Genomic DNA, 16667 nt, shown 5'->3' with positions numbered 1-16667 from the left:
TATAAACCACCACACATCCATGAGCAGCAGTCTAAACCAGTCTTAAACCATGCTTCTAAATCACATTTGCACTTTCCTTGTGGTCTTTACTGTCTTTTTTAAAGTTTCTTGTTCAACATCTGAGTTCAGCTTAGATGGAGATTATTTACTGGGTGGCCTTTTCCCAGTACATGAAGTTGTACAGACGACATCCAGGTTCACCCCAGAGGCTCTGGAATGTAAACGGTAAGCAAGGATATTTTATTTTTTATACGGTGAATTTGACAAACCTATGATCAATTGGATCATTTTCACACTCTGATTCTATGAATATTTCACTAGGTAGTATTTTAAATTGAAGCATGACATTTGTTTTTCGTTTAAATAAAAGTTCCTAAGATTAAACAAATTGTGCAATTAACTTCCTTATATTTTCTAGGCACACTTTCACAAAATCTGGCTATTTTATGTTCCAAGTAATGAGATATGCTGTTGAGGAAATAAATAACTCCACCACCTTGCTGCCCAATGTTTCTCTGGGCTATGACATTTTTGACCATTGTACTGACACTAAGAATTTCCCTTCAGTCTTAAATTTTATGTCACAGAATGGATCAATAAAACCTAGAGAAAAACTCATCAGCCATCAGTCTAAAGTCATTGCTTTAACAGGACCATATGGAAGCTCAAGAACTATATCTGTTGCTCAAGTGCTCACAGTGGATCTTATACCGATGGTAAATAACTTTATTTTTTAGCTGTTATACAGACCTACTGAAAGGTGAAATTAAAATGACAGTGACTGTTTAAATGATAAATATAAAGACAGAGAGAGAAAGACTTAATAAAAGTCTGAGCAATATGTGTCTATGAGTGTCAGTTAACTGTAGGCAGTATTCCAAAACAGGGGCTCCCATTTAAAGTCTAGGGGACTTTTTGGACAACTATCCATCATGGACTTTTATGATGGCAGTCTATGGAATCGGTTGCTAGGGTGCCCAAAATTGTTGCTAGTGTGAACTTACACACCATTTTGTCAATGGGTAATTTCGGGTTCCCTTTAAATCCCAGGGGTACCCACATGTTTCTACGAAATTCTCGCTTAAATATATGACCCTTCAAAGTTCAGCGCAATGTTAAGTCTACACTAAAAAATGCTGGGACCCCAGCCTGCTGAGTTGTAATTTAACCAATGCTGGGTTGTTTCAACCCAAAATGCTGGGTTGTTTTAACCCATTGTTGGGTCAAATAAAAAAAATTCTGGGTTATTTCAACCCAGCTGTTGGGCTTGTCCCTTTTTGAGCTAACCCATTTTTTTGAGTGTATAACATTTTTCAGGTGGTTTTTCAACCCACTTTCGGAAATCTTGCACCCAATTGCTTATAAAAGTCATAGTACACCTCTCATCTATAAGCCGGTCGATTTGAGCCCTCTTTCATTGGTCTACAGCAAACCGTGTGGAACAAGTTACGTGCTAAGGTATATAATGCATAAAAAAGAAGAATATATAATGCAAACACCACTAATAACGATGCCTTGCTTTTTTAAAGCAAACACCACCAACTAGATAGGTAAATTATACGTTTTTCTGTACAAATCTCAATAGGTTCAAAGGGTGCCATGGCGAAACCTTCTAAACTAAGGTCCCCTATCGGAACTTTCTCTGAGAAGGAGGTCTCATCCTCATTAAATCACACAGGAAACGCACAACTAAGGGATGACTCCCTAAAGACTTCTCAGTTAGAGGCGAGTAAAAAGCAGCTAAGGCGGCAGTATTTACATCTTTAAGGAAAACCGATCTTTTAAAAAATCCAGAACTGAAGCCATTGGGCAGTTAACTGGGTCAATATGCCTTTCACTTTCCAGCAAAATAACCATTGTTAAAACACAAACAACAGTGCTAAATGCACGCTGTTTCTGTGTAAGAGGAGCATGCAAGCTGCGCATCCTTGAGCTTGTGAGTATTTTTGACACTGTATTACTATCGGAGCATGGTATGCAGATTTTGCAGCAATATTGAATTTAATGGTGGAGGGGGATAGCCTCCTCTCTAAACAATGCTGAAGATATAAAAGCATGACACTGATAGAGACAATCTCAGGGGTTTTCTCATTGAGAAGAACACCATTCGGCAAAGAGTTCCATTTCAGCTTGCAAGCCTGTCTCGTAGATGGCGCTCACGCTACAGCAATAGTGTTAGATACCTCTTCTTGCGGTAAATCACTCAGAACCTTCATAATGTGCAATAATGTACATGGGTGCCATAGGGGTGATCCCGAATAGTCGAAGATTCGATGCATCGATAGGAGAAGCTTGATTCGACTACCAATCTCACAGTCGAATTGTCGCAGATGTGTTATAAAATGAGAATCCTTTAATTTTGGGTGTATATGGGTGCACTGTGCACAAATCTGATTTCACATATAACAGCTTTCTTCCAAACTATTAATATACAGCATATTATTATAATTCTGCAAATAATATGTGAAGTATCAGCTTTTAATAAATATTTTTAAAATGCGTTAATAAATCCAGCAACCCCTGTGACTGGGCTACACGTCCATAAGAGGTTCCTATGTTAATAAACCATTGCCTCTTTGTTTCTTCATTTAAAAGAAAAAGCTGGCAATTCTGGCTATACTTTCATTCTTTTAATAATTTCTTTATTTTATTTTATTTATAAATCACTCTGGGTTATCTGATGTATCTATTTGGCTTGTGTTTTGTTTTCGTGCACTTGAGGCATTTTGCACATTTGTTCTGCACTTTGTTACTTCTGACCTTATTTTATTTAAAAAAAATATTTATTATAAACGTAAATTCTGATCTAATTTAAGTCTGTACATTTGATTGCTTTTCGTTGTATAGATTTTGCACTATTGCGTGCTGGCCATGCTTGCGCATGCAATTTAGCCGAACGTGTTAGGTGCTCTTCGTCTCATATTTAGAAGTTCATCAAACTAAACATTAAAAAACTGATGTTTTCGACGGGTAAACGTTTTTAAAATGTATTTAAAACATAGTGGTTATCTTGTCAAAAGTTAAACTACAAAACAGGTAAGCCGTTTCTTTACATTTCGGTGATGAAACGGAAAATATCTGCAATTAACCTATATTTATGCCTGACACGACTGTCTTTCTTGTGATTTAATATTATGGTCGGTGTTCACTTTCAAATGATAGAAAAGATTCCTGAAATAAATAATATCAGTTGTTTCTGTATCTAAAGTGAATGGAGATGATCAAACTGAAAGCAAGCAGGTATTTCTGTGCTAAATAATAACGCGTAGTGTCTATAAAATCATTAATTTCAGTGTTTTTATGAATTGTATAAAGCTTAGCTTTTATAATTTGCAGTAACAATCACAAATTATTTGTCATTTCTCATTTGTCGTTTTTTTTTGGTCATGACTGCTTTGACGCGCTTAATCTCCAAATTAAATAAAAACACTGAATTAGCCGAGGTTTCCAAGGCAGGATCACCTTTATTATATTTTTAGGTTTAGTTATCAAAAATTTTTTGGTGTGATGTTCTGTAGATCGTGGCTTTAAAATGTTATGAGGAATAATCAAACAAATGTTGCCTTACATTTTACCTTAAAAATATATACATATAAATGCATAGTCAGTTTTGTCTTCGTTCATCACTTGAAAGACAGTTTTGGTCACTTTATCAGAAAGTTGTTTATGTGTGCTGCTTCTGAAAGAAAATAAAAGTTATCAATTTGTACCTAGTCTGACCCCCTCCCAACCCATGCACACACACATAGATGATTCGACTATCGGTCGACTATGAAAAGATTAGACAATTCTGATTCGAATATGTAAATCCTTAGTCGAGGACAGCCCTAGGGTACCATAATGTGCCCCCTTCTTGAGAAAGAAGGTACTTCTTCGGGGGAATCCTCCATTGAGGGGCTGTCGCGAGGAACGAGAGTTCTGGAAACCACGTCCACGTGGTCCAATATGGTGCAACTAGAAGCATGCTCTTCTCGTCCTCCCTGTCTGTGCGAGAAGGCTCACTAGGGGAAACGCATATGTGCCCCGTCACAGAAACCAGTGACACAAGTCGGCAGCACAACTTTCGAGCTAATGAAAAAGCAACATTTATTTTTTTTTCAAAATTGGTGATTTTCGTTTTTCTTGCAAAATCTGTTAGTTGAAATCACGAAAAAGCCTCTCCATGTTTGAGATAACAGTATTTGTATATTTAAAAGCCTACATTTTGAGGTTGAAATCAGCTCGTTTTTCTGGAGATTCTAGCATGCAGTGGGGGTTGTCATTGTCTGTGTGTATTTATATACTGAATAAGTGGCTTTTGTTTCTTTTGTTATTGCCCCCCCCCCCAAGGGAACAACGTGGCTACTTAATAGGGATAGTTCACCCAAAAATATAAATAATGTAATTAATGACTCACTTAAAACTCACATGTCGCTCCAAACTCGTAAGACCTCTGTTTATCATTGGAACACAGTTTAAGATGTTTTAGATTTAGTCAGAGAGCTTGCCGACTCTCCATTGAAAATGTATGTATGGTTTACTGTCCATATCAGTGGGTCGGTTAGAATGTGTTAAAGCATTTAAAATAGAATTTGGTCCAAAAATAACAAAAATGACTAATTTATTCAGCATTGTCTTTTCTTCCGGTTCTGTTGTGAACGGCATGCACGACACTATAGTCTCAGTCTGGGCTCAGACATGTTTGCAAAGTTTTTTTCATCTCCCTCAGACTGTTCAATTTAATTCAATTTTATTTATATAGCACTTTTCACAATTGTTAATTGTTTCAAAGCAGCTTTACATGAGTAGATGTAGGGGAAGACACAGAATAATCAATAGATAATATAAAAAGTAGAATACAGGGGCTAAGAATAAACCGTACAAGCGAGCGTCGTAATAATGTAACGTATACAGTAAAGTGCTAAGTTAAGCCAAAGTTGGCTGACTCCCCCGTGGGATGAAAAAAACCCTAGGAGAAAAACCCAGTGGGAAAACTCCTAGAAGGACAAAAACCCTTGGGAGAGATAAATATATATGTATATATATAAACACGGTAGGGATAGGAAGTGGGTAAGCGGATTAAACTGGTTCAGCCGGTGGTCATTGGTTGCGCATCGGCTTGGCATCACGTTGAAGGACAGCCAATAGATCAGTGGTGTGATGACCTTCACAGCAGCAGGAACAGGGTCTTTGTCTCGTTGTCCTTGGGGTCGAGGACGAGACAGGGAGAGAAAAACAGAATTCTATTAGCCTAGGGGTTATTCGCATGTAATGCAAGTGTCATACAGTATTGTGGTTTAAAATCTGCTCGGTTCCAGACAGGCTTCCTATTGCGGCATAAGTATATTACCTATATGAGGTATGTGAGTGCTTTGTTCTAGACAAACTACCTATTGCGGGATAAGTACATTTACTGGACATTTTGGGCTCTATCTTACAACCGGCGCAATGCAGCACAATTGTCTTTTGCTAGTTTCCACCCTGCGCAATTATAATTTTCACGTTTAGCACCACGTTGTTTAAATAGCAAATGCATTTGCGCCCGCTTTTGCGCCCATGGGCGTTCTGGTCTGTTGTGTTCAGGCGCATTGTTGGCACGTTGATATTTTGAGGCAACTAAAATAGACTACGCCATTGACCAACAAAAACTTGGTCTAAAGTCTAAAGTCAATGGCGCAATATGTTTTTTTTATTATTTAAAGAGCGCATTAGTAATATGCGCCTATAAACGGGACGACAACGCGGGTTTGCTTTTTACACACATGAATGCGCAAAAACATTTTTAAATATGAAACATTAAAGGATTTAATGTAAAAGATTAACATTGAGTCTCTTGGACACAAATGAGGACCGACCACGAGACGCCAGAAGGCGCAAAGAGCTGCCCCACCTGTAGCCCGGCAAATAAATACTTTGCTTTAAACAAACGCATCTATATTTAAATCTTAGTTTTAAATTCTGCTACCTCACGGATTTATTGTATATGATGACTCTGTCCCTGTGGATATGGTGAGATGAGAAACCTTTTTAAGTAATGCTTAAAAAAACGTGTGACGCTGTCCAAATGCTGAAACGTGCGGAGAGCCGTTTGTAAATTCTTTATCTCCTGTTTGTTACACATAAAGTATTTTTAGAGTACAAACCTTATCTTAGATACTTGTAAATAATTTTTTGATGATATTGGATAGCCATACATTTAAAGCAATTAAAAGCCTGCTTTTTTACTTCCATGACTAAAAGAAAGCGGGTTTTAAAGGTTTTAATGAAAAACGAACAATTTCAATACAAGTGAAAAACAACACAATTATTTAACATTAATCTTAAACTGGGGATCTTCTTCCTCCGCTTAGTTTTTCAGTTTACAAAGTCCGTAATCTAAATAGGGATTAGACATAGCGCCAGCGCAACAGGCTTTTAAAGGGGATGAGAGCTGAGACTCTCATTGGTTTATTGCACGTTACACCCAAAATACTCCCATTACAATAGGAGCAACCCTTTTCGACCATGCGCTTGCCGCACAAACCATTTTTCCCATCGTTAAATTAGCAAAGGTGGATTCGGACACGCCCATTTAGATGTTGCGCCTTGCACTTTAGACAATGGGCTTAGTTCTTTAAAATAGGGCCCTTTATGTGAATGCTTTGTTAAAGAAGAATGTTTTAAGTTTAGATTTAAATTGATCGACTGTGTCTGATACTCGAACGTTATTTGGTAAATCATTCCAGAGCTTAGGGGCTAAGTATGAGAAGGATCTACCAGCTTTAGACACTTTTGATATTTTAGGGATAATTAAGTGGCCAGAATTTTGTGATCGCAGTGTACCTGGTGGATTGTATTCTGGTAGTAATTCTTTAATATACGAGGGTGCAAGGCCATATAAAGCTTTGTAGGTGATTAGTAATATTTTAAATTATATGCGATATTTAACTGGTAGACAGTGTAAAGATGCCAGAATTGGGCTTATGTGGTCATACTTTAGATCGAGTAAGCACTCTTGCGGCGGCGTTTTGAACCAGCTGTAGCTTGTTTACATGATTTGCCTGACATCCCCCGAGTAACAAGTTACAATAGTCTATTCTAGAGGTCATAAAAGCATGGATAAGCTTTTCTGCATCTGATGCAGACAGCATATGGCGTATTTTTGAGATATTTCTAAGATGGAAGAATTCTGTGCGGCAGACGTTGGAGATATGACTATCGAAAGATAGATTGCTGTCGGACATCACGTCTAAGTTCTTAACCCTAGAAGATGGCACCACCTTGCAGCCATCTATGGGTAACTTGTAATCTGACATATTATGTTTGGAGTGATTTGGTTCAATAATAAGTATCTCTGTCTTATTGGAGTTTAGCATAAGAAAGTTATGTGCCATCCAGTCCCTAATATCACTAATGCAGTCTGTTAGCTTAGCAAACTGGTGGGTTTTGCTAGGATGTGATGAGATGTAAAGCTGGGTATCATCCGCATAGCAGTGAAACCTTATGTTATGTTTCCTGATAATGTCTCCTAGAGGTAACATATATAACGAGAATAGGATAGGGCCAAAAACTGATCCCTTTGGTACGCCGTATTTAACGGCGGAGTTATATGACTCTTCCTCATTTACATAAACAAAGTGATATCGATTGGTTAGATACGATCTAAACCATGATTGGTTAGATACGATATAAACCAGGCTGACGCCTGACCACTGATGCCAACATAGTTTTCTAGTCTATTGAGTAAGATTCTGTGATCTATTGTTAGAGCCCTGCAAGGGCCTGAAATCTAGGCCCTGACCCGGCCCTGGCCCGAGACGCTTAGGCCCTAGCCCGGCCCTTGTCCGACAGCTTATCAGAATTCTCACTTTTTAATTCTCCCCATTAGGAATCTGTGTCCGCAGATATAGTCACTGCATCACGTGTGTTTGTGAGTAGATGTCTGTGCTGTCTGCTGTGAGGTTTTTATGAGAGAAGCACAAACTTTTTAATAGCCTATTTAATATGTAAAACTTGAATTTTTAATAAAATGTATAATATAGTTATAAAAATATTTTATTGTTTTGTAATTAGGGGTGTGCAAAAAAATCGATTCACATTTGAATCGTGATTCAAGCTTTGCCGATTCAGAATCGATTCATAGAATTCCAAAAATCGATTCATAATTTTTTTTTTTGTAATGCCGTGTTACTATTGTCCTGAAAGGAGTTTATCTCAGAGTTTTAACATTAGAGAACTTGACGGAGCACCCGCGGTTCGTATGGTTCCGGGTTTGTATTTGAAATGGTCAGTCGGGTCCGGGTCAGTCATAGTTAAATTACTTCGGGTCCGAAGTCTGATTAATATTATGTATAAAACCTAATGCCGAGTTCAGACTGCACGATTTTAGCCCTGATTTTGACTCGCCGACAGGTTTTGAGAAATCGCCGACAAATGGCCGAAATCACAGGCAAATCGATGCTCGTGCACGCGAGTTACAATCACACAGTGTGAATTATAAAAGACGCGTTCTGCGAGGATCGCCGACGAGTCGCCGACACCCGTGAGATATTTGGCATGCTAAATATCTGGACTGGTCGGCGATTCAAAATCATTCTGTGTGAAATGTGTTTTGACTGACAATAACATCGGCGATGACCTACATCCAATGAGAGAGCAACATACAGGACAGCTGGAACTTCGGGGAGGAGTCTCTCCAAACATTACCTCATTCAAAATATTTATTTCTTCTTCTTTCTGCTGCAAATGAGCGCACATGCAATTTGTATGGTAAACTTCTTGCAGGTGACTATTTTTAATAATAATCCCAGTATCACCTGAGAACTGCGGTGTTGCTTGCGTGACCTTGCGTTGTTTCTTTCGCATCACTTCTCATGTGCGTTTGGTTTTGAGACATAGTTTGCGGACCGGGAGAAAGTTGTCTGCGATTCTTCATACAGTAAAGTCATGCAGTGTGAAAACCCCTGTCGCCAATCCATCATGCAATCTGAAACAGCAGCGACTGAACGCTTCCCCAGATAATCACGCAGTGTGAAACCACAGGTGAACTCGGCATAAGTTGATCGGAGAATGACCGTGAGTGCTACTGCGCTAAAGCTCGCGTGCAGTTTCAGCATGCCGACGGTTTCTATGTCGATAAAACTGGCTCTTTTCTATTATTATTAATAAACCATATATTTTCCAAAATCTATTGCACTGAACGAGCAAAGCTCAAGCTGACTCAAGATTTACAAAACGTAAAGCTGTAAAGTCCCCTGTCAGTGGGACAGCAAGTAGACTTTTGAATCTGAAATAATGAGTGGATTAAAAAGAGACACTTTTCCTGCTTCTGCTCTATCTAATAGAAATAATAACCATTATAACACCAGTCACATTTCTAATCTATAGACCTGCACTGTCTATCATTAATATACTATATTATTGTATTTATTAGAGTTTGATTAAAGGGGTCATCTAATTGCTTCAAACTACATTTAATTTGTTGTGTGTCTTTTCTTTAAAATTGTATATCTATCGAGAATCGTTTTTGAATCGAAAATCGATTTTGAATCGAATCTCGAGCCTAAAAATCGGAATCGAATCTAATCGTGAAATTTTCTGAATCGTGCACCCCTATTTGTAATATTCACAGCGCACATTCTCTCGGATTGTTTTAAAACATTTTAAATCATTCTGCAAAATTCCGCATAGATTTGGCAAAAGAAATCCAAAGAAATAGCAAAAAATAACTCCTTACACAGCTTGTACAGCTGTATTCTTGCAGCAATTAAAGCAGTTCAGTTTTGTTTTAAATGGCAAAATAGTTATATTTCTTTTTTATTTACATTTTAGAGCAGGGTTTTTTTGTTAAAGTTTTTTATGATAACCAAGTAGTTAGCGGCCGACAGCAAGTTGACGACATGTTTGATGAATTGAGCCTCTCAAATCAACACTTCACTTGCCTATAATAATAAATATTTTCAGCATATCACAATGTTAGTTTAAACGTTTATTATCAACACACACTATTTTTAAAAAGCGAAGGCAGGTTGCTCTGCTGCTCGCAGTTCCAACGAGTGCAGAAATAAAAAAATAAAAAGGGCTATACAAAACATGAAACAGAATAAACATGAATGCTGCCTTATCTTACAACTTCGCTTTTGCATATACATTTTTTTTAAATGTAAGGACTTACCACAGAACATGGCTATTCATGTATCCATCCAGCAGTTATACTATTAAAAAAAGTTGATCCATACACAAACAAGAAATAAAGACACAGCCTTCGTACACGAAATTAATACAGGGAGAAGTCTTTAATAGATTATGTCTTGGATGCTGTCTGCATAGATTATGTACAGTATCCAAGGTTTTAATCTAGTACTCCATTTATAATTTTTCCTGGTGTGCTGAAGGTCCTGCTGTTAAATACGCAATAGCTGCATTGTAAATGTGTGGCTGTGCGTAGCGGACTCATGCGATAGGTTAAACGCCTTCCAATGTTTGTTTTGCAATCATCAGTGTCTGCCAAAAGGTTCTTTTAATTAAATTGAAAAATATAAAAAGATGGAGAAGCCTAAATAAGCCAGAGGTCCAGCCCGCGTATCTGCTGTGACGTTAAAATTGGCCCGAAACCCGACCCGAAGGGCGTAAACAGGTCGGGCCCTATCGGGCTCGGGCTGAAATGCAGGGCTCTATCTATTGTGTCAAAGGCTGCACTAAGGTCTAGTAATATAAGGATTGAGATTTCACCACGACCGGATGTTCTGTAAACTGTAAACAAAGCTCAGGCGCACAAAAAAGGTCAACTGTGTGCCAGTGCATCCGCACCAAGTGAATTGTTGGTTAACAAATAAAACAGGCGACAATGGGCTGTCTCTGGAGAAGCTAACAGATCTATCTGTGCTCTGCCGATATTTTCGAAATCAGCTGAACCAAGTGGGGGTGGAGTCAGCATGTAGTTCTAGGCAGTTTATGTGTCAATGCAGCTGGGGTGCCGTCAAGACCCCGAAGCTGCGTGCCCATCGTATGTGGCTCCCCAACCCATGGTGGAGGCATCTGTGCATACAATAGCATGCCTGGAGCCCTGTCTCAGAGGCACATCGGCCCTGAGAAATTATGGGTCTGACCACGGAGCGAAGGTTAGCTGGCAAGCCGGTGTAATAGTGACACAGTGCAGCTCGCTGTGCCACGCTCTCCTCGGTACTCAGTCACGAAGCCAACGCTGAGGCGGTTCATATGGAAAAGCTTGAGTGGTGTCACAGCTGCTGCCATAAGCCCAAGGAGCTTCTGAAATTGTTTCAGCGGGACCGCGTTCTTGCTCTTGAAAGTATTCAGGCAAGTCAGGATGGACTGTATACGCGCTTCTATTAGACATGCTGTTAGAACGACCGAATCCAGTTCCATACCGAGAAAAGAAATCCTCTGCACGGGGCAGAGTTTGCTCTTTTCCTAGTTGACCCGAAGACCTTAACAAGCTAGGTGTTGGAGATCTAAATCTCTGTGATCGCATAGCATCTGACGTGATTGAGGTATTATGAGCCAATCTTTTAGATACGCTACAATGCGCACACCTTTCTCTCTCAGGGGTTTTAAAGCCCCCTCCGCTACGTTGGTGAATACACAGGGGGGGAGAGAGAGCCTGAAAGGTAAGACATTCTACTGATATGCCCACCCCTCGAACGCAAAGCATAGAAACGGCCTGTGTCGGGGGAGTATCGAGACATGAAAGTACGTGTCCTTCAGGTCGATGGCTGTGAACCATTTGTGTGGACGAACGCTTAAAATATGTTTTGGGCATCAACATTTTAAACGGCAACTTGTAAAGAGCTCGATTTAGCAAACGCTGGTCCAGGATTGGTCGCAAACCACCGCACATTTGGTTATTTGTATGGGAAAGTTGTAAACTAAAGCAATTGTAGCATTTTTTATAATTACTATAAATATTAATATATTTTAGGTTTCAGCTAAATTATTCGTACATTTATTTGAATAAAATTAGTTTCATGATGCGTTTCAAAGTCATGACAATTCATAGACTTAAGACTGCCAACAAGTTCATGTGATTGTTGGGGTTAGGGACTGGGGTAGGTTAGGGAAATAGAATATACAGTTTGTACAGTGCAAAATGCATTGCATCTATGAAATTGTCTCCGTAAACCACATATGCCTGTGTGTGTGTGTGTCCCCACAAAGATAGGAATACCAGTATTTTTGTGACCTTGTGGGGACATTTTTATGTCCCCATGAGGAAACAAGCTTATAAATCAAACAAAATGATGTTTCTTGAAAATGTGAAGTAGTAGAAGGGTTTCTGTGATGGTTGGGGTTAGGGAATGGGGTAGGTAAGGGGAATAGAATATACAGTTTGTATGGTATGAAATGCATTACGTCTATGGAATGTCCCCACAAAACATGGAAACCAGAATGTGTGTGTGTGTGCGCGTGTGCATGCATGTGTTGATTCATTTAATGTATCAATTAAATGTTACACTGATAAACAGAAGAACTAATTTCTTTTAACAATATTACCTTATTGTCCTAAAAATTCATGAGCAAGAGGTATAATGTTCAGTGAAATATAATGTAATATTTTATTTCCCTCTTACAGGTGAATTATGGAGCTTCAAGTTATGAATTGGATAATAAACTTAAGTATCCAACTTTTATAAGAACAGTCCCTAGCAGCAATGACTTGATACAGATGATTATTCGCATCATACAGTGGTTTGGGTGGAACTGGGTTGCTTTTCTTGGAGGCCCAGACAATTACAGTGAAGATGGACTCAAACTGTTTTACAAGTATACTACAAATACTAGCATCTGCTTGGCCTATCAGGACACTATTAGAATAGGAGGAAACTACAACCAGACACTTAAAAAAATCAATAGTCTAAACATTAATGTCATTGTGGTTTATGCTGTGGCAATGTATGTAGAAAACTTTATAAGAGCTGCAATAGCAAACAACATTCAAGGCAAAGTTTGGATTGCTGGTCAAGGATGGTCTATGCATCAGCAGCTTCTAAAGGAGCCAGGAATTGAGAAAATTGGTACCGTTATTGGCATTAATGATAGAGTAATGTCATTACCTGGATTTGATAAGTTTATTTATAAAGCCAAAGCCACACCTAATAATGGCAATGTTAAGAATGAAGTCCAGAGTAAGATATGCAATCAAGAATGTAAGGAAGGTGCATTGTTGACTGCAGAGCAAATTATTAACGAAGACCCGTCATATGCATTTGGTGTCTACTCTTCCATACATTCCATTGCTCATGCATTACATAAAGTTCTGCAGTGCAAAATAAATCAATGCAGCAAAAATATAACAGTTAAACCATACATGGTGGGTGAATTGTTATTTTAATTTAGAAATATAACTATATAATGACCAGGGTTTCCCGCAGAAAATTTGTTAGTTAAGGTGGTAGGTTTGGGCGGGTCCAGGGGCGTGGCAATCAATATTTGTATTAAAGCAACACTATGTAGTTTTTTTTTACCTACAAATAATGTCTCATTACTGAAATTATTTCAGTAATAGAACAACTTTTAACTGGACAAATTGTACTGTTGCTGCAACCTGAGCAGCCTCCTAGCTGCTACAAGCACACTCTGAAAGTGGCGGTGGAGGGTAGAGCAAACAGACCCTCCCCTCCCCTGCCTGCAGAAGAGTGTCTGATACCAGGCACTGTTGCGCTTTTTAACGACATGGGGGAGCTGTAAGTCATTTTTACATGGAAATTACACAGTGTTGCTTTAAAAACACTCAAATAAAATTCTTAATTTTGAAGAAAATATGAAAGAAAATGAACACATACTATATTATAAATTAAATGTTGTTAACAAATACCTTAGCTGCGTGATGAAGTGAAACTAACACAAACTGAAGCAGATGTTGTAGACGGGTACGTATACCTCTCATTTCAGCCATGTGGCGCGCGCGCCCTCTCGCGCTGTGTTAAGCGCATCTACGCTATTCTTTGAGATGCACTTGACGGCCTTTTGTGCAGCGATTTTTTTTTTGTTGACAACCTAGGTAAGGCGGTAGGGTTTCCCAGCTTAGGCGGGCCGTCCGAACTGCAAAGTGCTGCGGGAAACCCTGAATGACACATAAAAATGATAAATATTATTTTAAAATATTTAATATTTTATTATAATAGCATTTATATTTTTGTGTATGTATATATTTGTATGTATATGCACCAGTATACCTATCCTATATATTTTCTATGTTTTACTTTCACTTTCATTATAACAGCTTCTTAGAGAAATTAAGAAGTTGGATTTTCCACTCAATGGCCGTGAGGTGAAATATGATTTTAATGGTGATTCACCTGTCAGCTATGCAGTTGTGCTCTGGCACACTAAAACAAAACCTCCATGGATTGAGATGGTGGGCACATTTGACACGTACCCAGAAATACATTTTACTATAAATAACTCTCTTATGCCTTGGGATAACAATACTTCTGTAAGTTATTCATCCTTGTAAGCTACATTTTAGTCTAGATTTTTAATAATTGTTTTTTAATAAACTGTTTAAATCAATTTCTTGTTTTATAAAGGTTCCTTTCTCAAACTGCTCTGTTGAATGTGAGGATGGATATTCAAGGGAACGTGAGGGAGTTAATGATTGCTGTTTTCAGTGTATAAAATGCCCACAAAACACCTATGTGGATTATTCTCGTAAGTACCTTTTTGATATTTGACTTTTTTAACTGGAAAAAATAAGATATTCTAAAAAAGGTAATCTCGCCAAATTTTACAACAAGTGGCAACCATTTATGCAATTTTTCCAAGCTAACTAGGCCTGACTCCCCCTCCTTTATTTATTTATTTTTAATTTTGTTATTATTATTTTTATATATGTATATATTTTTACAATATTCATTTTATTTATTTATTTATTTTTTGTGGGGGTTATGGGCGAAAAAAGGAAAATGTTGTGTACAGATATGTTGGTTATTGTTATCCAAGTGTCTTCACTGTTTTTTTTTGTGTGCAAACCAATACATATATGAAACAGAAACTGGATAATTGCTTCTGTATAGCTAAGTGGCAGAGCATTGCGTTAGCAGCTTAAAAGGTCATAGGTTCAAACCCAGTGAACACATACTGATAAAAAATTTATAGCTTCACTTTGGATAAAACTGTCTGCTAAATGCATGAATGTAATCATGAAACAAGGGGTTGGGTCAAGATGTGAGATATGAAAGTTTATGTGCTTTCAAACACAGAACAAAAGAGCACATTGCTCATTGAAGATTAATCCCATAAACTAGGGTTTTTCCAATTGTGGGGTTTGCCTTCCCAGAGGGCGTTAGAGTGGTCAGAAACAGTCTTCAAACTAAGTTTGACCTGTTTTATACAATCGCACAATACTGTTCCGTTGTCAGTCCTGTATTTCAGTCCTCAGTATGGTTGGGTTCACACACATTGATTGATCGGCAATGGCGTTCTGCTGCACATGCGCAACTTTAGCGGGTACTTCTTGGCATTAAAATGTCTCGGATTAACAATTTGTTGGTCCTTGACATGACGTCTTCGTTACCTTCCTTCAGAAAACCCAGATGTAATGTCGATGACCAACGAATTGGGAACTCGCTAAAAAGACAAATCTGCTTTGAGTGTAACTAGAACGAGCCAATGAATATTGGCATGCAGAATTTGCGTCTGCCGGCCATGCACTGCTGGGGAAGAATAAATTGATAGCAGGAGCAGAGAAGACCGGCCACTCAGCAGTGGTACGACCAATCCTGGATCACCGACTGGGGTTTCAGGTCAACTGGGAAAAGAGCAAGGTCTCCCTGGTGCAGAGCATCTATCTTTGGGGCATTAATTTGGACTTGGTCGCCATGACAGCACGTCTTACGGAGCAGCATGCTCAGTCTGTCCTCAACGCCTTCAGAGACAGACTCTCTGCTCCGCTGAAACTCTTTCAGAAGCTCCTGGGGCATGTGGCATCAGCATCGCCGGTTACTTCACTCGGTCTAAAGCATATGAGACCACTTCAGCGGTGGCTGCACGACCGAGTCCCTTGGTGGGCATGGCGCTGCGGCACACATCAGCTTCCTGTATCTCCTGCATGTCGCCAGCTTTTCAGCCAGTGATTGGACCCTTTTTCATGCCGGCCGGTGTGCCCCTAGGTCGGGTCTCCAGACGCATCAGCATTACGACGGATGCCTTGAGAGCAGGTTGGGGCACTGTGTGCAATGGGCATGCCACTGCAGGCTCCTGGACAGGACCCCGCCGGCTTTGGCATGTCAATTTCCTCAAGCTACTGGCAGTTTTGCTTGCCCTGAGGAGGTTTTGCCCTCTGATTCAGGTCAAGCACGTGCTAGTCCATTCTGACAGCACGTCGGTAGTAGCGTATGTCAACCGCAACGCAGTTTGCGCTCTCGCCGGATGTCACGGCTCGCCCACTAACTTCATTTATGGAGTCAGCTGAGACTCAAGTCTCTGCGTGCCACTAATGTCCCTGGCGACCTCAACCGTGCGGCGGATGTGTTCTCATGGTAGGTGATGCTGTGCGGGGAGTGGAGACTCACTGATCTGATCAGCTCTTTGTTTGTTTTGGAAGTCAGCAGCAGGGGAAGGCTGTCTCCAAGCAGAGGCTTGCTCATTGAATCATTGATGTCATTTCTCTGCCATATCGGTCCCAAAATTTGCCCTGTCCTCTGGGGGTGCGGGCTCATTCTACGAGGGGCGTTGCCTCTTCATGGGCGCTG

General features: G+C 39.4%; 1 protein-coding gene across 1 annotated transcript; it reads left to right on the top strand.

The window, feature by feature from the left end:
- Nucleotides 1-329: 329 nt before the first annotated feature.
- On the top strand, nucleotides 330-16387 carry LOC129454744 (taste receptor type 1 member 1-like). Its single transcript, XM_073858268.1, has 6 exons — nucleotides 330-716; nucleotides 12548-13285; nucleotides 14198-14410; nucleotides 14505-14625; nucleotides 15604-15740; nucleotides 15848-16387. Exons 1-6 carry the CDS (start codon nucleotides 447-449, stop codon nucleotides 16385-16387), a joined length of 2019 nt encoding a protein of 672 aa, XP_073714369.1. The 5' UTR covers nucleotides 330-446.
- Nucleotides 16388-16667: the final 280 nt, after the last annotated feature.

The sequence above is a fragment of the Misgurnus anguillicaudatus genome, chromosome 20 (genome assembly GCF_027580225.2).
Source record: "Misgurnus anguillicaudatus chromosome 20, ASM2758022v2, whole genome shotgun sequence".
Taxonomy (NCBI): Eukaryota; Metazoa; Chordata; class Actinopteri; order Cypriniformes; family Cobitidae; genus Misgurnus; species Misgurnus anguillicaudatus.
Note: the sequence above shows the minus strand (reverse complement) of the source record. Positions and strands in the feature narration are given on the sequence as shown.

Coding starts and splice junctions, on each gene's coding strand:
- LOC129454744 (XM_073858268.1), top strand. CDS start 447: ATGTTCCAAGTAATGAGATATGCTGTTGAGGAAATAAATAACTCCACC. Junction 717..12,547: donor CAGTGGATCTTATACCGATG/GTAAATAACTTT, acceptor TCCCTCTTACAG/GTGAATTATGGAGCTTCAAG. Junction 14,411..14,504: donor CTTGGGATAACAATACTTCT/GTAAGTTATTCA, acceptor TGTTTTATAAAG/GTTCCTTTCTCAAACTGCTC.